The 21,525-nt window shown below is 34.1% G+C and overlaps 1 protein-coding gene across 1 annotated transcript; it reads right to left on the reverse strand.

The window, feature by feature from the left end:
- Window positions 1-55: 55 nt before the first annotated feature.
- Window positions 56-14,779, reverse strand: LOC107006004 (acetyl-CoA carboxylase 1-like). The gene is made up of 32 exons (XM_015204637.2): window positions 14,481-14,779; window positions 13,346-13,731; window positions 12,968-13,174; window positions 12,726-12,887; window positions 12,405-12,497; window positions 12,207-12,302; window positions 11,865-12,038; window positions 11,528-11,621; window positions 11,251-11,438; window positions 10,984-11,034; window positions 10,866-10,905; window positions 9,758-9,882; window positions 9,560-9,676; window positions 9,381-9,455; window positions 9,235-9,291; window positions 8,661-8,765; window positions 8,393-8,479; window positions 8,117-8,308; window positions 7,859-8,047; window positions 7,613-7,723; window positions 7,432-7,518; window positions 7,151-7,327; window positions 6,350-6,427; window positions 6,135-6,257; window positions 5,370-5,639; window positions 4,921-5,261; window positions 4,189-4,426; window positions 3,723-4,075; window positions 3,431-3,644; window positions 2,904-3,083; window positions 672-2,819; window positions 56-557 (listed from the first exon to the last, which is right to left on the reverse strand). The coding sequence occupies exons 2-32, from the start codon at window positions 13,718-13,720 to the stop codon at window positions 501-503; spliced, it is 6,804 nt and encodes a 2,267-aa protein (XP_015060123.1). The 5' UTR covers window positions 13,721-13,731; window positions 14,481-14,779; the 3' UTR covers window positions 56-500.
- Between the last annotated feature and the right edge of the window lie 6,746 nt (window positions 14,780-21,525).

The following is a 21,525-nucleotide window of genomic DNA, read 5'->3' on the forward strand; positions in this document are numbered from 1 at the left end:
AAGCTAAAACTATGAATAACACAAAATAATAATAGTGAAAAGAGAAAGAGGATGGTCAAGAGAAACTCAGTACTGAATAAGCAACTAATAGGAGCATAAATTACAGCTCATATTTTATTTAGACATTCATTCAATAAATAAATTTCAAGGCTAACCAATTGTTAGACAGATTATAAGTTGACGATGTAATTATACATAAAAGAGTGATCAGGTCTGCAGGTAAGGAGCCTGCTGAACCGCGAATCTTTCTGCTCAAACGAATGAAGACAACATCCTGCTCACTCTCAAGTTGCTAATATTTACACTCCGCGAGACAAATTTAAACCAGTGGTTCTGTCTAGCTTTACAATGAACTATCGATAGTGAAGAGAGAACAACCATCGTGGTACAGATTGTGTGCTAACCGTGCTGCTTCTCCAAAGAGGTGGATGGACTGGTTGGCAGGAAACTGTCTGATCAAATGGAAGACAATGATTGCTGACAGGTTACGAGCTGCTTGACTAATTAAGCACCTTTTTTAGGTCACGGATCAATTGCTCTCGTGTTGCTGGCTCGACCTGCACATGGAAACATGAAGTTTTTATTAAGGAACCTTAAGCAGGTAAAGATAAAAAGGAGGGGGATCAAAATTTTGGAAATGTTGATGCTACAGAAGAGATTTGATTGCTAACCTTCTGTAGGAGGGAAAGAAGACCTTGTGGTAGGGCATGTAAATCCAATGTCGAATCACCAATCTTCGATAGCTGAAGTAGTACCTTTTGCACCCGCAATTCTTGTAGTTGTTCTTCATAGTTCTTGGGGTCATTCTTCCATGAGAAAAAGGCTTCATCATCGATCCAAGCATCTACATTGCCTTGTTTTGAATCCAAAAACCAGCTTTTCACCATACCCATAGCAGATTTATAAGAAAGCTGGTCACCAGCAGCATTCCTCACAGTTTTGACCAACATTTCCTCCTCTACTCTTCGAAGCAGACGTCCGTAAAAGAATGAACGAGAAGTTTCCCAATCTACTATTTTACGGATCACCCCCGTGGACGCCATTCTTGACGAAGTATCATGTAACTCTGCAAACTTTGTAGCTATCTGCGTGTACACGGGCAAAAGCTGTGTCTCACGGGTTTTAATTTGCTTCACTAAGGCATCAACATTAGCATATACCCCTGCGGTCTTGGCTTCCTGAAGCTTTGACTTGAGATTGATAAGCTGTTGGTCAGTTCTACCCATGCACTCGAGCTGTTCTTTTGTTCTGAATCTAATTTCAATCATACCTTCTGGCTCAAGGACATTTCCCCTGGCTGTCCGTTCTGCATACATTTCGATGTGGTCTGAATTTATCTTACTGTCCACAACCACCCATGCCCCACCACGGAGTTCACCCATCATAGGGATGTAAACAAAAACAGGCTGCTTGTATGTTCTGAGGTTCTCGACAATGGTTGATCCTGCTTGAAGGATACCTTCAAAGAGATCCCTCTGTCCACCTGAAAATCCCCTCCAGTTGGCAAGAATGAAAAGGGGCAGCTCCTCTCTATTGAAGTCCATCAATGCTTGAGCTGTTTTAGTTGCAGAGTCAGGAAACCATACTTGCCCTGCTTGAGGGACAACCCTTTCGTGAGAATCAAGCTGTCCAGGATCCGCAGGGATAACTTGCTTCATAGTTTGGGTTTCAACAGCAACTATCCCTACAGGGATTCCTCCAAGTTTTGCCCTGCCTGTCACGACAGTCCTTGCCCAGCCCTCCAGTGTCTCAATGAAGCTCTCCTTGTCAAAAATGCCTCCCAACCACTTTCCACTTGCATCTGTGAAGCCAGATATGGCTGCGCGTGGATCACATGTGGTTTCTGGGAAGTACTCAACAGGTCTTTCTGGAGGATCCACAGGAGTTGAAATAGGAAGTGGACCACCACAATATGGTGGTACGAAGCTCAGCCAATTTAAAATCGCTGATATCCCCTCGAGGTCATCAGAGACAGTTAGATGAACAACACCATTAGTTGCCATAATTTTAGGTCCACCAAGTTGCATGTGGGAGCTATAAACTTCCCGACCCAAAAGTTTGTTAAGTGCAGAATAACCTGTTAGAATAATTGGCTGATCAAGCCTCTGTATACATCGCATACCAAGACGAGCAAGATAAGCACCTATGCCAACAGTTCTCCCAGTTACATATGTCAAGGTAAATGTTTCATGATATGCCCGAGAATAAGCACTTGCAATGGCTCCACTACCACTTAAGTTCTCAACACCTAGGCCATCCTCGTTCCCAATAATAGTGTCTATCACCCATCGAATTTCACCATTTGACAGCTTCAATTCATGTGCAATGACAGAAGATTTAATACGCTCATGATCCTCAGGAGTCAAGTATACATACTGAAAACCACGTTCAGGATTTGATTCATCAGACCATCCAACTTTGAAGCAAGACTTTACCTCCTCAGCTGCACCAATACGAGCTCCTGAATTTGCTGCCAAATAAATAAGTGGAATTTTCTGTGCGCAAGCAACATCAGTCACTGCTTGGAAAAATGCATCTTCTCTTGGGCCAAAAGATCCATTTATGTGGGTGACATCATTTGCCACAACAAGAATTTTCCTTCCCATAGGGAACTCGGGAGTAGACATTTCCATTATCCATGCCACCAAGCCGACATCATTGAATCCAGGCTGACGCACCACAGAGACAAGAGGAGTACCCCAGCTTCCTTCTTTGTCAGCAAAACTTAACTCTGTGACTTTCAGGAGGACCTTGTCCTTGGGCTTTTCTGTTCGAGGATTATGACTTGCCCAAGACTTCTCCAATGCTGCTTCAAATGCCTGCACGAGGGATTTTTTTTAGGATGATGATATTGATTCAGATTGTAATAGCCAGCAGAATTCTACTTCTATCCAGATGTTTACCAGAGGAAAATCGTAGCAGTAAGTCGTGCTGTTGCTCTTGCGAGCCAAAAGCCGTTTCTTGTCAAGCGCATCCAAAGGTGGATATGGTGCTGTAACTGGCATCCCATTCAAAGGACCATTACCAATGGCAGAATGATACACTACTCTTTGTTTTCTTGTATCTTCAACTTCTCGATAAATCTGAGAATTCAATTTCCAATAGCATGATATCATAGTTAATAGTTTTCTATGAATAAAACCAATACATGAAGTTGGAATGAATTATTTCGTGATAATGGAACAACAAATGTCAGTCCAAAATTTTGTGGTGCTAACACAGTACTATGCACCTTTCTATCATAAGCTTGATAAACTTTAAACTGTCTACTAGAAAAGATAATAGAAGAGAGAAAATTGATAAAAAGAAAGTGACCATTTGTGGTCCAAGGCCAAACGCTGGCTGATGTGTGTTCTCCAATACAATACAAGCCAGTTTCAGATCAGATAAATCATTAAAAAATCTCACATACATGCTAAATTTTACTTACATGAACAATGCAGGTGTGACCTGTCACATTTGCAACCAAAATCCTCCAAGCACCAGTTGCATCTCCTGCAGATGACACCCAAAGTTTCACCTCCCACTCACAAACACCTAACTTATGCATCTTCACACCAACAGATGCATTAATTTCATGCGCTAGGTCTTCTAAGATTTTCTGAACTTCCGCCTCTTTGTGCTCATTATTTAGGTCTGCCTTCCTGCAAAAAGTCATGAAGTGAGCCATCTGACAACTTTTGTCCTTAATAGCAGAGCATGAAGACAAACAAGTTACTGACTTATGGTATGGTAACAGATCAGCTATCTCTTGCTCTCGTAAAATATACAAGTACATATGAGCATGGTCAGCTTTGAGAGTCGTATTATGGAGATTAAGTTCAAGCTCTTCCAGTGCCGATGTTAAGGACCTCAAAATGCTTCTTGAGGTGAGAGACAAAGCCAGAGGGGAATGAGTTGTTCCCTGATTCAATCCCTGATACGCTAGTAAACTGTCATCTGATGTTGATTGTCTAACAAGTGTTCTGAGAAACATCCTCTGGATTGGACTCTGCTTGTCTGCAGCAGTATAGAGGTGCCACTGACGGTCTCGGGATGGAGTATACTTTATATTATCATAGACCTTAAGTTTTTCCTGTATTCCAGGGAATTATGAACCTAAGATCAGCTCAAGGTCCAGGAAAAAAAACACCATAGTAATATAGGATACAAATAACAGGAAGAGATGAAGTTAAGCAAAATACAAACCAATTCAAGGTAAATGGATAGAGGAGGCTCTAGATGACGTAGTAAAGGCTCCTCCTCAAAATACAGCTTCTCTGCTGACCAGTGAAAGGAATGCCTCATAGGCACCCTCCCTTCATCTCTCTGTATGATGCAACTGATAACCTCTACGCCTGCACTTTTAAGGCTAGAGCTCACAGCTTTCTCTCTCAAAATTTTAGCTAACTTGTTAATTCTCTCTTGAGCCTGATCTTCATCTCCACTGCAAACAATGGTATTCCAATGATAAGCAAGGGAAAGCATGATATAGGTCAGTTTCTTGCATCATTGGACCAGATACACATGCAAAATACTAAGCCGTACCAGATAAAGAAGGTCTATCCTATTACCACTTGTTAATGGGTATCTACTTGTATGCCTCATGCTTTATCCATATACTCCCTCTATTTCAATTTGTTTGTCTTACTTTCTGTTTTAGTATGTTTCAAAAAAGAATGTCTCTTTCCTTTTTTGGCAACTCTTTAACTCCAACTTTCCACATGGCATGTTTAAGACCATAGATTAAAGGGAATTTTGGCACATTCCACATATCTTTAATTTAAGAGCACAAGATTCAGAAGTCTTATTTGCTTTCTTAAACCCTGTGCCAAGTGAAAACCTGACAAGCAAATTGAAATGGAGGGAGTATCTAATTTAGGAGTTACTTTAACAGTAGAAATTGAGCTGCGAAAACCATAACATCGACAATGGTAATACCTATCCTGAAGCAAACTCATTTGGTTGTTGATGCCCACCAACGCAATGTGCAGCATATTACCATGACTGACTGGTGGAGTGGATCCATTTGCCATCTCTGCATGCAAGCCATGTGCTGTCTCCCTCAATGCAGCAGTTAGTACTGTTGGCAGGAGTTGGAGAGATTTGATAATAACCATGGCTCCCCATTTTTTCTCACTGTGTTTCTCAACTAACGGTTTTACCATCACATTGTCTCCATAACCACTCTTTCTCTCCACATGCTCTTCCAAAAATTGCCATGTAGCTATTAGTCCAGATCTGTGCCACTGCATCCTCACACTCCCTTGAACGAGGTAAGGCTAGAGCAGATATCAAAATTCAGATAAAGAAACTATACATATTTCTTAACTGCAGATGTGCCAAAAATTCAACCAAAACAAGTAATACTAAGTCTTTAAATACAATACCTGATAGAGTCTACGAACATAGGTCTCCACAACTCGCCTCTGAAGGGTGTGATCACCGTGATCGAAAAGGCCTACAAGTGCATCTTCGACTGCTAAAGGAGCACCCACTAGAGCTTCCATTCTTTCATTAATGGCACTTTTCCGCTTAGGAGTATCCATAGTGTCACCTTCTTCAGTGAACATCTCTAACTCAGAAAGACTTCTGGCAATACTTGAACGTAATTCACTCAGTTTAGTTTGTTCAAGGAGTTGACTGGCCTTCAGTGCCAACTGTAAAATCCAAATCAAGACTTAGAAATTCTGTCAAGTGGTTTAGTGTTTACCCATATATTTAATAATACATCATGAGATCAAACAATCTTGTCAAATTATCATCATACTAGATGATTGTCGAGAACGGTTAGATGAGAGGGAGAGGCCAGAAGTATGTGATAGAGGATCCGGACTACATGGTCCCCAAGGAGAGCAAGCGCATGCGCTGAGAACCTTAAAAACTGAACAGGTCATGTTTAAACTTTGGATCCGCCAATGTTAATTCTCAGTTCTCACTATCCATTGTGCTCCATAACAACTTAAAAGGTCCGCAGGATATCAGGAACCAAGGAGAAAATGACGAGCAGTTGCTTCTAGTGTTGATCTTAGAGATCTTTTTAATATCAAGATTGTAAGTCAAAGGTATGGATACGAACAATATGGTTTCTCAAATTTCGACAGGCATAGGTATGAATACCAATCTCTTAATCGAAGAACATATGCGATACCAACCTCGGAATAATTTGTATGGTTGAGTTGTGAGAAACGGATAAGTTTTTCCCTGTATGCTGCAGGATTGGGATACACCAGTTGCTCCATCAGACTAAGTATAAGCTTATTTTTACGTTTAACACCCTGTAAAATAACACATTATTGGTACTGGATATTTTCCAGCTTAAACAACATTAGACGAAAGGAAAGTTAACACACGAATAATTAGTTTATACCTGATGAGAAAGCACTATGTCGAGAACCTTCAGGAGATCTTTCTTATATTGAAGCCGGAGTCGTTCAATCACATCAGCCTGAAAAAGGAAGATATCAGAACTGAATCAAATATCAGTTGAACTAATGTGGTGTTCCAACTCCCTTCCATTTTTCTGTAGTAGATTACTGAATATCTCAACGAGTAACAAAAATGGAAGAGTAAAGTTAATGAAATGACAGAGCTGATACATCACCCAGAAATCAAGATATGATATCACTGCGTATGCATGTTCTTACTGACAACATCCTAAGACAGAAGACATGCAATAGCAAGTAAAATTTGATAATTCAAATGATCTCGAGGCTTTCTACAGAGATGGTTGGCCAAAATAAAAATTAAAAAAAAGCTGCTTATGGTAACAGAAAACAAATAATATGAGAATGCATAGATGATCTACAATGTAAATCCAAATCATTTTAGGAAAAAATCATGGTCTATGAATAATAAGGGGCCGCTTTGTTTGAACGATTTAGGGAATGTTTACCATACTAATAATAAGAAAATTTTGATAAAGAAATTGGAAAGGATGAAGAGTGAATAAGTCAGAAGAATTACGCTTTTTGTTAATTTACATTTCTAGTATCTCACTATGAGCACTCTACAGCCTCATATTCTATAATGGTTAAACTATTGTTATACTTTTATTTAAGTGCAGATGCTGAAGTATATTCCAAGCTATAAAGGTGCTCAAACTTAAATATGTAGTCATGAATCATGCAAAGGATGATTATCGTAAAATAATTGTTTGAAGACAACTAACCTGGAGATTGTCACTAAACAATTCTTCAACAGATAGATACTCCTGAAAAAGGGAATGGACAATACCACGGGCATGACTCTCTCTTCCACCCTCATAAGACTTGACGAGACTCATCAAAGGTTCAACCAGTCTTTCCTGAGCTCCTTTTTCTTTTTCTGAGCAGGTTCTTAGGTGAGTCTAAAGTAAATAAATCAACGTTAGAAGATATAGTACTTGAACCAATAAAAGAAAAAACAACAAAAATTAATGTGAAAGAAGTAGAAGATGTAGTAAAGATGCACCTCAAGAACACCTCTAAGAATTCTGGCAGGGAAGTCAACATTTTGCAAGCTGGAAATTCCCTCATATTCCTTAAATTTTGCTTCCAACTGCAACAAGAACACACAAAGCAAAACATTCATTGAGCTGGAGAACTACTACTCTTCAACAACAGAGGGAAAAAATCATTATCCAATCATTTACGTCTAATCTGAGGTCCTTCGGAAGACGTGTTGCCAGCACGGATATGCATTCTTGCCACTGTAGAAATGGAAGCTCAGGACTGTCCAAGCAATTTAACAAGTTATGAACCACCTGGTATTGGAAGATTAAGTTGTGTTAAATCATGCATTGGGTAAAATGTTTTTACATTACTACTCAGATGAAAAGATGTTCCACAAGCAATTACGTTCTACCATCAACTTCAAATCTTCATATGAAATTACTTACATCATCAACATTATGGTCATATCCGGCAAGAATCATCCTTGCTGCATTCAGACTTGCAGCACATCTCTGATGGACTTTTTCAGATATAGCAGTAGGAGGTCCCAAAACAGGAAAGCTTCCAAGAAAAGGCTCAGCTTTTCTTACAGCAGAAGGATCATCTAAATCAAGTGATGCTATGAGCTCACCAGCCTACACACAAACTTATGTTTAAGTTGATGCAGACGAGAGAAATGTATGCTTTGTTTGCAAACACGTTACCTGCATTGCTTGACCTTCAGACATCTTGAAATGGATAACTCCTGAAGCAGGTGAAAGAAGGGGCATGCACATCTTCATCACCTCAACCTCTGCATAAGGTGTGTCAGCATCAACATGACTACCATCAGACATCAAATATCTCAGAAGTTTGCAGGGTGTCTCAGCAACTAACTTTGATGGATCATGATCATTCTGGAATCGACGAATATTATATGATAAGAAGGTGCCAATTCCTAAAAAAATAAAACATATCGGTAACTGAACAATTATTGGTACCTGTAGCAAGCAAGTTCTTCCATCAATTAGAAGGCGAGTTCCAGCTGCTTCCTCCTCTGCATATATAACATGACTGTTCCCGTCCAGCTGCAGTGATTAAGGGAACTTAGATGTATATATGAGTTTCGAATGTGAAAGGAATAAATGAGTCTTTTCCGCACATCATTTTCACAAATTATACACAACATAAAACACTGGCTACTATAGAAGATAGTTTGGTATCTGATTGAAGGGTACATAGAAAAGTTGCAGGGTAATTGATCATTGCCTGCATCAACAGTCCTCCGTCACGCAGAGTATGTATTTCTGCTTCGATCTCTGATTCATTCATCCTCAATCTGTAGCTTCCTGGTCCTCCCCTCACCATATTAATCTAAGAGACAAAACCATAAAATTACTGAGTTGCAAACAGTCCACGAAACAGAATCAGGAAAGAAGATCTGAAAACAACAACATACCCAGTGTTATCCCAAAAGTGGGTCTGGGGAAGGTAGAGTGTACACAAACCTTACCCCTACCTCGTAGAGATAGAGAGGTTGTTTCCAATAGACCCTCAGCTTAAAATAAAGCATTTCCAAGCAGTTTGAAAAAAAGAGTACAGAAATGAGGCAGTAACAACAACAAAATAATATGACATGGGAGCAGCACACAACAAACAAGGAAAGAACAGTAGAGCCAACAAAATAATGAGATAATTGAAGCACAAAAAAACAGTTCATAATGAAAAAAATTTCTTGCAGAGGTAGCTGAACAGAATTAGCTAGCTTTTACCTTCTCCCCTCATACCACCAAAACCCAAAAGCAACAATATATAGAATGAAGTGAGTACAGCATCCACTTACTGTGTACTTGCTCCCTTCAATGTTAAGTGAGACTTGAGAGTTCACAAGGGATATATGCTGCACATAGATGGATGACAGGTTATTCCAATAAAGAGATGGAGAAAATGTAAGATTCAGACCAGGGCACACATTCTAAGACTGATTACCTTGGGTGGGATTTGTCCCTTTTCAAGATAACCAATATATTCAGAAACCACGGCCGCACCACTTGCAGAAGCTTTCTGAGATTGACAAGTGACAACATGGTATACTAGTATTAATTTTGCAAGAAATTCCCAAAAAAAAATTTTACAAACCATCATCAGTCATGAAACAGGTAACTTACATAAAGAGCTCCTCCAACTACAGAAAGATACCAAGGAGGTCTTTCTGCTCTTACCCTCATTGCAATTCTACTGTCCAACCATCCAGTGTGTATCTTATTTTCTCTATAATCTGAAGCCTGTAGAAAATGCCTAACTTAATGCAGAGAAATAACACTTGAATGGAGTTGGTTATGAACTTTTTCTAATCTGAGACTTACATGCAATAGATCAATTGTGTAATCAACATTAGTACGAATCTCTCCTCGGATCTGGATTTCCTTTAGTCCGAGAACCATGTTTGCAATGGCCAGGGGTCTGGACTCTCCAAATGCAAAAACATGTCCTGCATTAAGATATAGAAGTCCATAAATTCAATAGGTTAGACACAATTTAGAATTTTCTTTGTCAGGCATTTGTATTTTGAAATACAAGGTATGATATCTGAATCTGATAGAATATGTGGAAACATTTTCCATAAGAAATTATTAAAAAAATCCAGCCGACGTTTGATAACATTGTCAAAATTTTTTAGGAAGAACCAGAATAGAAGTCGGCTTAAAATTGAAGCAAATCCCGTAATAAGCTATCACCATAATACACAAACCCAAACACCTCAGGTTTGATGTTTCAAATTAGCTTGGCGTTAGAAAGCAGTTTCCTTATTAGCTATTCTTTAACTAGCACTCGAATTAAAAAGAAAATGGCGTATGCATGCTTTACTGGTGAAACAGCATCACAGCTAGAGACGCGAAGGAACTTCACCATTCAGTCATACAGCAACCTTTAGTTCTAATGTAATGTATACTTATGCTTTCATCCATGAATAGAATAAAGTGAGTTTCCCAAGAAAAAAAAAGGAATTAAAAAATGATTTTTCTTTTCAGCTACGAGGAGACAAAAGGTTATAATATTTTACAAAGTTGAGTCATACCATTGGTAGACCCAAAACAAGAGGCAACTGCCTGATTGAAGCTGAATATTCTAGGTTGATATTACAAAATAATTTCTCCCTTTGTTTCAAATCATTCGCCTGGTTTTGATTTGGCACAGAGTTTAAGAAAGTAAAGAGAACTTTTAAATATTGTGGTCTTAAACTAAAGATATGTAGAATGTACCAAAATATTTTTTAATCTTGTGGTCATAAACATGTCATGCAGAAATTTGAGATTAAAGAGTTGTCAAAAAAGGAAAGAAGCATTCTTTTTAAAAGAGACTAAAAAGGAAAGTAAGAAAATGAATTGAAATGGAGGGAGTACTTAACTTTTCAGCTGAAAATTCAAGATAAGTCAAAGAGAAATAGTGCTGTATGATTAAAGTCCAGCTTACCAAACTGAGAGTCTGAAAATTCATGAATGCCACCGCCAGACTGCAAGGAAAGAGGATTATTACGTTTTGCAACAATTCAACCACCCCAACAATTTATTTCCATCTAATTTATGTGTACCTTGACAGAGAAGTATGCCCACACATTCGGTTTGCTCTTAAAACTCAGCTCCTACATTATGAAATGTAAATTAACAATCATTCAACCTAAAAGTTATGTTTCTCGGACTCTCCAATGATGTTGCAGCACCCGTGTCGGATCCTCCAAAATGCACTCCTTTTGGAGGATCCGGCATGCACCCGCCGACATTTTTGAATAGTCTGAGCAACATAGCCTAGAAGCACTGGATCAGAAAAGGAAAGTGAAACATTTCAGAAGATACTTTACCTGTACTTTACCACTGGTTGGCTTAAAACCATCGTCGGGATCCTCACTTGTTACACGCACAGCCACACAATGACCTTTTGGCCTTGTCGATTCAGCCTTGTCAAAATCAAATGGTGTTGCAACAATAGATGTTTTTCTCCAAGCATCATATCCCGCACCATGTTCCATTCCATAGAACCGCCGTATTTCTAATAGAATCAAAGGAGAATGACTAAGAAAAAGGGGAAGGAGAAACCCGAACATCTTAAGCCAAGAAGAGTGACATGTGGCACAAAACCTGGAATTTGCCACAGAGGAATCCCCATGCCAACAGCAACTTGAGCAGCTGGCAGATTTATTTCTGCTATCCATTCAGTTACAGGGTGTTCAACCTAATAGAATGAGAAAGATGTAACTTAAATGAAAAAATTCCAGATCATAATGGAGGTGATCACGATCAGAGAAATGTTTTAAAGTAAGAATCAACATCAAATTAATTCTTGACTATTAATGTGTTGGCTTTAAACACACATGAGACAAATAAGGGGGGACAAATTGATCAATTCTTCCTCCATGTGGTGAACAAAAACACTTGGACTCAGGTGCACACTCAAGCAGATGGCAGTATCACCAACCTGTAACCGAGGGTTTAGTTCCAAGAAATAGTACTCTCCAGTGTCCATACTGTAAAGATACTCAACAGTGGCAGCTCCAACGTAATTGACACATTTGGCCAGTCTTCTAGCAGCCTGCTCAAGTTTTTTCACAGTGTCTAGCGGAGCGACTGTAATTGGCCCCTCTTCAATAATCTAAGTTTCAAGAAAATTAAGACACATTAGTGATGACGTTTCACTGATGTCTATCCTTGGCTGCCTTACATAAGCTCTGCTATTTGCCTCAACATTGCAAATAGAAGAAGATAAGCATTGTCTTTATAATTCATCTAAACAATAATCAAAAGGTAAATACAAACTAACCTTTTGGTGTCGCCTTTGAACACTACAATCACGGCTGTGCAAAGCTGCAACATTGCCATATTGATCACATAATAACTGGACTTCTAGATGCCGACTCTACTTATTTAAAAAGAAAAAGAAAAGTTTATAATGTTAAAAATACTCTCTCCAAAGATATGATCTAGCACTAAGATCAAACAAGAAAGAAGATGGCTGAACCTGAGAAGCAACTTTCATTATAAATATTGGAGAGCCAGGAACTTCACCCTGAACTTGCTTGAATAGTGCCCTAACCTCGTCATCATTATGTACCTGGAATGATCAAGTAATAAGAGCTGTGGAGTTAGGTTGAATCAATATCTTGTGTATTCCACTAGTCTTTTTATTTCTTTCATTCTACCTTTTCTTTTTTGCAAGAATATCAAATTAACACTGTCTTCTTTTTTTTTGCTAAGTAAAAAGTTTCATTACCAAATGAGCAGTAAAAAATTAACATTGTTATTCACACTACTCGATGTTCTAGTATACAAAAAGGCAGACCTTTCTTATGCCTTTACCACCACCACCCCAGGATGCCTTGATCATTGCCGGGTAACCTACTACTTGACAACTAGCAATTGCTTCTTCCGTCGTGTAAACGCATGCTTTAGCATATATTTCATCTGGGATACAAACCAAAGAGCTTTCTGGAGGAACTTTGACCTGTAGAATTGACGAAATGTCCATTAGATGCAGACTGAACACTATGAGACTAATATAGAAGAATGACGATAAAGACTTACATGGGAGCCACTCCAAGGAAGGGTGGGGACTTCTGCAGCTTGAGCAATCAAAGATGAACCAATTTTGTCTCCTAGTGCTGCCATTGACGTAGCTGGTGGTCCAAGAAATATGATCCCCTTTGCATCCAATGCATCTGGCAGTTCAGGGTTTTCTGATGCATGACCCCAACCAGGCCAAACTGCATCGACACGAGTCATCTCTGCCATCTACACAAAAGAAAGTACACCATGTGTAACTATTTTCTTTTTTGCTTTTCGCACCGATCCCTGGTCCCTTTACAAGAAGGTTTTAAATGGAAACAGGTACAAAAAGATGCGCATGCAAGATCAAGTTATCCGGAGACATGTTCTCATTGGCTTAAAAAGATATTTACAAACCTCCACAATGAGCTGCACATTAGCATAGTTGTTGTTATTCGTCCCACCAGGAACTTCTACAAACTGATCAGCTATTCTAATGTGTTCTGCATTTATCCTCATGTCCTCAGGCGTAGCCATTGCAACCAACAAAATTGCCTTCTCTGAACCAAATGTCTCATACGCCCACGTCCTAATACTACGTATAAACTTCACAGCTGCCATACCATTGTTTGCAATTAAGATGCTATTAATAGGCCGTTTCCCGCCAAGGGCATGACAGAACTCAGCAACTTCAGCCCTAGAAATCGGAGACCTCAATGGAAGTGCACCATTGATGTACCCATTTCCACCCCTGATCCCAATCACCGCTGGCCTCCTTTGAGATTCCGACATGTTGTTACTTCCTGAAACCAAGAGGAATGTAACTTTACATTTCAAAAAGGGCTGCTTTTGGCTGCAATAAAAACATAATTTATAGACAAGCGACCAACCACTACTCTTTGATCTCTTATTTCATAGTCCAACTTATTAAGTGATAAAACTAGGTAACTTGAGCCTTATTAGGACAAAAACTAAGTTACTTAAGTTCACAGAAAATCAAATGTATTAGAGCAACCTCACCAAGTAAGAACCTTTATTACAAGACCAACAATATGTGAACTAGATTTCTTTTTATTTTCTTTTTTTATGTTTGGATCACCTTACACACACCTCGACTTATTCCACCTGATACGTGTCCACCAAGGGCACCTAGTTTTTTTTTGTCTCCATTGGGATTTGAACAAAATACCTCATGGTTCTCGACCCCACTTCACTAACCACTAGGCCACACCCTTCCGAGCTATATGTGAACTAGAGTATGATCACAGGAATCAGAGCACATAGCAGTCCAAAAGAAAAGGTCTCTTTCTATTTCTATTGCAAGAGTACAGGTTTTGCCATGTCAACTAATCAAATACCAAATCAAACTGAAACTACACACACTTCACAACACAGACAATTCAAAAGAGAAAAAAAAAAGGAAACAGAAGAAAATAACAAGTACACATATTTAACAAATTACAAAGCTAAAAGAGGAGTCTTTACAGTTTACACAGTTCTGCAGTAAAATTTAAACATTTCCCAGTTTGATTTGAGTGCAAAATATACATACCCTTTTCGCAAAAACAGCAAATTCACACAGAAACAGTGAAGAAATGTCCAAATTGAGAAGAAACTCAAAGTGGGTGTCAAAAAATTTCAAGAAAGTTTCAATCTTTAAGAGAAAGATCAATTTTTTTTTCAATCTGATTATAGTGTATGAAGCATTATGGTTCAAGAATTGAAAAGGGGGGCAATATAGTCGAGAGAACAATGTGAATCTGAAGTATAAATGGTTGTATATATTTGCTATAAAAAAAAATCTACAAGAAGAAGAAGAAGAAAATTGGAATTAAATTTTGGTTCATTGTTTGGTTTGGATTAGTTGAGAGTTCTTAAATATGAACTCTCATCTTTCATGACTAGTAGCACGTGGTGCCTGCCTCCCCCACCCCCACCCCCACAAAAAAATATTTTTAAAAATTATATATTAAAAAAAAAATTAAAAAAATTGGTAGCAAAGATGAAAATTAACATATTAAGTGAAACTTTTGAAATTGAAAAATTATTAAATATATAAAAAAAAGGAAAGTAAGACGAATTAATTAAAATATATAGTATAATTACATAAGTAGAGTTTGATCTGTGTTTTTTATGGAATAGAATTTATTTTTAGTAGATCTTCAGCTTAAGAAATTTAATAGTCTTTAAAAAAATGATAATAAGTTATGATAGCAATTAGTAAGTTAATCTTATTTAGTTTAAATTTAAACACTAGTTATGATATGATCAATTGGTTTCTTTTTCACCTTATTGGTATTATAAATTATTTCTTTTAGGGCAAGGCTTGATTGATAAAAATCAATTATATTCACTATTTAAATATATAGACAATGTATATATTATTTTATATTAAAAATATATATCATACATTAATATAAAAAATATTTATTATAAATTATTTTGATGACCAACTATTTACTATTTTGCTTAACTTTTAAAGACCATTTGGTAGCTGATTTAGATTTCACGTATATAAGTATATTAGTTTTATTGATCAACAATAATAGTAATATTGCATATATTAGTCTGGTGTAAGCGGTCATTAACTTTTCATATACTTCGTAAAGTACTATTGTTCTGAGTTAGTTTAAATAATATGCATCATCCATGTAAATAATTCTTACATAATATAGTTATTTTTACTTATTATAACAGATAATTTTAGTTGCGCTTTTACCTTTAATGAAATATTCTTATTTATTACTAAACATTATTAGAATACCTCATATGTGCCAAGAATGGAGATTAACTAACGAAAAATTTTGATCTGGTGCAGTGATTGTTATAACCTTTTCTAGTTCGGCTTGGATTGAAAATACTGAATAAAAGAAAAAATATTTTTCCTTTTTACAAAAATAATAAAAGAATAAAATATGCTACAAATTCAAACTATGATTTAGATCTTTTATCCGATATATATTACAATCATAAAGTTTCATAAGTACAATAAAAGGTAATAATTATTATTATGTGTTATGCATGTAAAAAAAATTGAATTATTTAATTTCAGGAATAAGGGAGGATGGTCCCATAATTGTTGAGTGTTGTGAGATGATGGTGTTATAAAAACAAAAACACAGTGTATTTGTTTATATGTATTATTTGACATAAACTTTTGATTTTTAACTATTTTATTTATTGTCTAATTGTTTGCCTATTGAGATTCATTATATTTCTACTTTATTTATAAGAAGTTTTCTTAACAAAGAAAGTGAAAATTTGTTTTTACTCAATGATGGTATTAAATTCGAGTTTAACGATAGATTGTGTTAAAGATATTTTATTTTTTTATTAGAATTCGATAAAGAAATTATAAGACGAGATAAAACTTTGTGTTTTAGTTCGATATATTTTTTATTCTTGTTTTATTTATGAATATTAAGTCTTTTATGGTATCAATTAGTTGTCATTAGTTTAATGTAAAAGCAAAAAAGACATATTTAGCTATTATCTTTAATTAATTATCATTAAAAATCATTTTTGACGTAGTATGGAGCGGACAATCTACTTTAACTCATTTTTATTTATCCATTGTTTGATTCTCTAATAATTTGCATATATTTCTGTGTCTTTCTTAAATTATTGGACAACATTCTGGAAAAACAACAACCCTTTGCTAGACCAATTAAACAATTTATGCCAAAAAGTGAAAAAAAATGAGAATTTTCAAGTTTCACATATTATAGAAATTTGGATATTGGTACCATGTTTGTTTTTTTGTTTGTTTTTCTCTTTGGTCTTTTTTCAAAACAAAAATATTGTTGGGAAATAGGTGTATTTTTTTCCTTATTGACTAAAAGTTGGTTGTAAAATTGACCAACCCTTCACCTGCCAAATGAATGAATATTTGCCAAATAATAGAAACTTATTTGTTATCAAATATTGTTATTACATACACAAACAAATCTTTGGTTTCCCCTTTGGGATATCTTAGGAAAGTTGTTAGATAATGTTTCTTTAACTAATTTCACGAATATTTGTTATTTTATTGTTATTTGATAACTCTGACTATTAAGGTTAGAACATATGATATTTGTTTTAGCTAAGATTTGAATTTGAGAGCACTCTTAGTTTTCAACATACTTCATTGATCAGTCACACCATCGAGTATGCGTATATATTTCTATATACTAGATTACTAGTTACATTATAATTTTATTATATATTTAATATTTTTATATCATTGAATTAGTTGACCATAACATAGTAATGCAATTTAATATAATGATCTAAAGTTGTTGAGGGTAAACGTAGTTTTCATTAATTAAATATATAAAAAGGATAACGAATTATGTAGCTTAGGTGACCGGTATGAAAATTTCAAATAATTAAAAAAAGAATTTTAAAAAAAATTAGTTTAAAGTTCAAAATATTCGATTAAGGGTAAAAAAAATTCAACTACATCAACAAGTTAAAAAGTATTCACTCAATCTCAATAATTGTCATTTTAATTTTTTCATGTTCATTAAAAAATATATTATATAATACTACGTTATCTTATTTAATAAAGATAAATCAATTAATATTATGCATCTTTCTTTAATATTAAGACTACTGTTTAAAATAATTATCGATTTTAATTTTGAATTCTAATTAAAGTAATGATATTTTATTTTGACAAAAAATGATGATATTTTATTTTGACAAAAAATGACACTTAAAATGAAACAATAGGAGTATAATGCATACAATAAATTTCGCGATAGCTTAATATGCGGAATAAGAATAACAATCCTTCAATAAGATATATAATTATTAAATCTCACATTTAATTACGAACATTAATTAGAAATTACCATTGAAATTATTTTATCCTCTTATTTATACCATCACATAGGAAAAATGTTAATAGCTAATTTTACAATATATTCTTATTTATCATATCCCACGTATAGAGATAAAGTTAGAATTAAGAATTTGGAGTTATAAATTTTAGGATAAAAGAGAAAAATATTACAAAATATGTTTCTTATTGTTACAGAAAAAAAAAGTGATCCCACAACACTAGTGTGAAAGATATTTTTAGCGCCTCATATTTACCACTGAACTGTCAATCAATTTTGTTAGAAAATTTATGAGTTAATATACATAAATACTCCTATTTATTTAGTTTTTTTAATATAAATACATAATCTACGAAAAAATTAATACGTTCATTCGAACCAACAGACCTCCACTTAGCTCCACCTCCGCCGCGTATTACACCAACCTTGGAGATTAATGAGTGGGCACAAGATAGGTGCATGGGGAATGGTTGTTTGGTTGTGGTTGGGGGTTAGGTATATGAATTATACATGCATTCATCACCTCTTTTCATCAATTAAATTAAATTCAACTACTATAGCATTTTTTTATTTTTTATTTTTTTCTTATAAACATATTTTCCATGGTGTCACTGTATATTGTCTTTGTTTTTTCATAATTTTCAATTACGATAAATAAAAGACTTTGCGATAATTATATATATGTTATATTATTTTAACAGTAGTAATACATATGAGTATTCATAATTAACACTTGTTATAAACATCGATGAAGACTTTAGTGACTTTAGATATACTGATATTGACAATAAATAATATTGTTAAACGAAAAATATATTGTCAAAAAGGATAATGCTAAATGGTTAGAAAATTTTAAAAGTGTATAATATCTATTTTATTTTAAAATAAATTAATCTTTTTTTTCTTATTTTTTTAATTAAAATATATTAAATTGAAAAGGATAAAAATGTCAAAAATAAAATAACATAGATAAAATACGATTTGATCAAAAAAATTCCTTGTCACAAAATGTCTCTTTTATTGCAATATAAGTCTGTACGTTTATCTAAGTTTTCATTTATGAAATTGTTAGTTACACAATGGTATGTATGATTATTTAATATTATGTATCATAATGCAAACATTAAGAGATGTAATTGTTTATTTCTTGTAGGGGTCTACGAGTTACTCATAAAATGACTTGATTTTAACAAGTATTTATGGTACATAATTTTGTCAAACTTTGTGATGTAGTTTTAACAAATTGGCCAAAAAAAGAATATTCTAAAAATTACAGCTTTGAAATCTTTGTTCGATTTCAATAACGATATAATTGCGGGATTTTAACTTAAATATGAAAATAACTTACAATAAATTAGAAAGTGTTGGATAATGTTAAAAAAACTTAAAATAAGTTTGAAATAACTCATAATAAGTTAAAAAATCAAAAGTAGATCTACCCAACTGTTTTTTTTTTTTTGACTTAAAAATCATATAGATTTAAATATTTTTAATTTAAAAACTATTTTTTAAGCCAATTCAAATAAAATAATTATATACGTAAATTTTCTATACATGAAGTGAAAAATAATATCCAAAAACCATGATTTATACCCCACAAATTTGATGAATGTATGAGGACAAATAAATATTTTTACGGACTTATTATGATCATGATAAATTTTACAACGTGTTTCTCAACTATTTAGGACTTTTGCTCAAAAAGTTGAAAAAATATTATAAAAAAAATTCCACATTCATTCGTCTATATATTTTACTCAATATTTTAAACTTTACAAGGAAAACGAGAACAATTTCCAACCACATAAACTACCTAAACAAAAATATGCCAAAACTTTATTATGGTGAGTCCTAAAGAAGTGATTCGTAAAATTGAATCAAATCGTAAATTGAACTGAATTCCCCTTTTTCCTTCCCCCTTAAAAAAAACAAGGTTGAAAAATCAAATTTTGTTCGTTTAATTGGATTAAATTTAAAAAATCAATTAATTTATTTTGATATTTAAAAATCTAAACTAATTCAATTTATATATACTTTTGATACAAGTTATGTCTAACGTGAATTTTGTCTTTAAAGAATTTGTTGATGTCATTGTATGTATACATTCTATGTATATATACATATATATAATATGTGTGTGGCGTTAATATAAAGATAGGACCATTTTGAATCGTGCACGAATTATTCACCGCTTACCCAACCTAACTGCAAAACCCAGCCACCTACTTTCCTATCATCATTCCATAACGTCGATTCGATGTATCATAAATATAATAAATTATTATTCAGACTGAAGTATGAATATTTTGAAGCTTACTGTAACATAATCTACATCAATTCAGTATATAATTTTTGACTAGTTCTTTATTGAATACAACAATCGAATAATATTGTATAACTTAACTAGTTTCGAATTAGTTGAAGAGTCCAAATTAAAGCTACACAAAAAGGGCATCTTCCTTCGACATATATAATTACTTTCTTTTTAAAGTGAATTAGTGGAAGGCTATAAATATTTTTCTTTGATTTATTTGTTATTCACTAATTAATCTCAATATAAACGCAATATGAACTTGGCAATCACTATAAGTAAATGATCTATAGGTTGTATGAGTTATAAGGTATAATAAAGTAGAATGATGATTTGATAGTTACAACATTATAAGCAGCTAATAATTACATTTTATCACAATTTATGAGAGCAGAAAGACATAAATATAATGCTTACAAATAGACATAACATAAGTAATCTTACATACGATACAATTTTTATTTATTTTAAAATATCGCACTACAGAAATTTATAACCCTATACTATAATTTTAAGTTAACATAGTATAACATATGAGTTCATCGTCATCAGAGGCGGAGCCACCTCGTGGATGAATTCCTTTCGACGAAAAATTATATTATTTATATATAGTTAAATAAAATTTTATGCATATATAATAGATATTAAATCCTCTTCAACTACTCCGTATATTTATTTCTACAAATTTTAACTCTTTATAAAAAATTTTAAATTCACCGTCGATCGTAACGGTCATAAATTTATGAATCCATGATAACATTATATATGAAAGATCCACAACTGCATGACTAGATCTAGATGCACTTACTATATGCAACTATATATATATAAAAAAAAATTAGAAAATATTCTAAATCACAACCTTTTATAATAATAGATTTTGTAATATTTAAAACATGTGATAGCTCATGTAAAACTATTCATATAATAAAATCACACGTTACTTTTAGGTTTTTTTTTGTTTTTAGGCTTATAACTACTGCAGTTAGATTGTAAAATATTGATTATATTAGATGTTTATATTAAATCATATTAGTATACCATAAATAAATTATTAATTGAAGGGGAAGTTTTAATAACTATCTATAGTTTATGATATATATCAAATATTTATTGAATTTGATGTAAGTAAAGGCGGATTCACGTGATGATCATGTAGAAATGCACGTGTACCCGTTAACTTCGAAAAAAATTATATATATGTGTGTATATCTATCTTGCGAAATTGACAGAACTAAATATAATTTGTAGTCCCCTTAAAAAGTATGAAAAGTGCTTTGTTCTAAATCCACCAAATGACCAGGGTTTAAGCCTAAGTAAAACCTTTTTTAAAAAATTTTAAATTTTGAATTCGCCTCTATATGTAGATAAATATTTATCGTATTATGGGATAAGGCACCGTACCTCTTTTGATAAAAAATTGTAATGTGTACATTAATTTTGGTAATTTATACGTGTGG

Source organism: Solanum pennellii, chromosome 12 (genome assembly GCF_001406875.1).
Source record: "Solanum pennellii chromosome 12, SPENNV200".
NCBI classification, from domain to species: Eukaryota; Viridiplantae; Streptophyta; class Magnoliopsida; order Solanales; family Solanaceae; genus Solanum; species Solanum pennellii.

Excerpts from the sequence above, each read along its gene's own strand:
- LOC107006004 (XM_015204637.2), bottom strand. The coding sequence starts at position 13,720 with ATGTCGGAATCTCAAAGGAGGCCAGCGGTGATTGGGATCAGGGGTGGA. Across the intron at positions 10,906-10,983 it reads GGGCATACTTCTCTGTCAAG|TCTGGCGGTGGCATTCATGA; the intron begins GTACACATAAAT and ends CTTTCCTTGCAG. Across the intron at positions 2,820-2,903 it reads ACTGCTACGATTTTCCTCTG|GCATTTGAAGCAGCATTGGA; the intron begins GTAAACATCTGG and ends TCCCTCGTGCAG.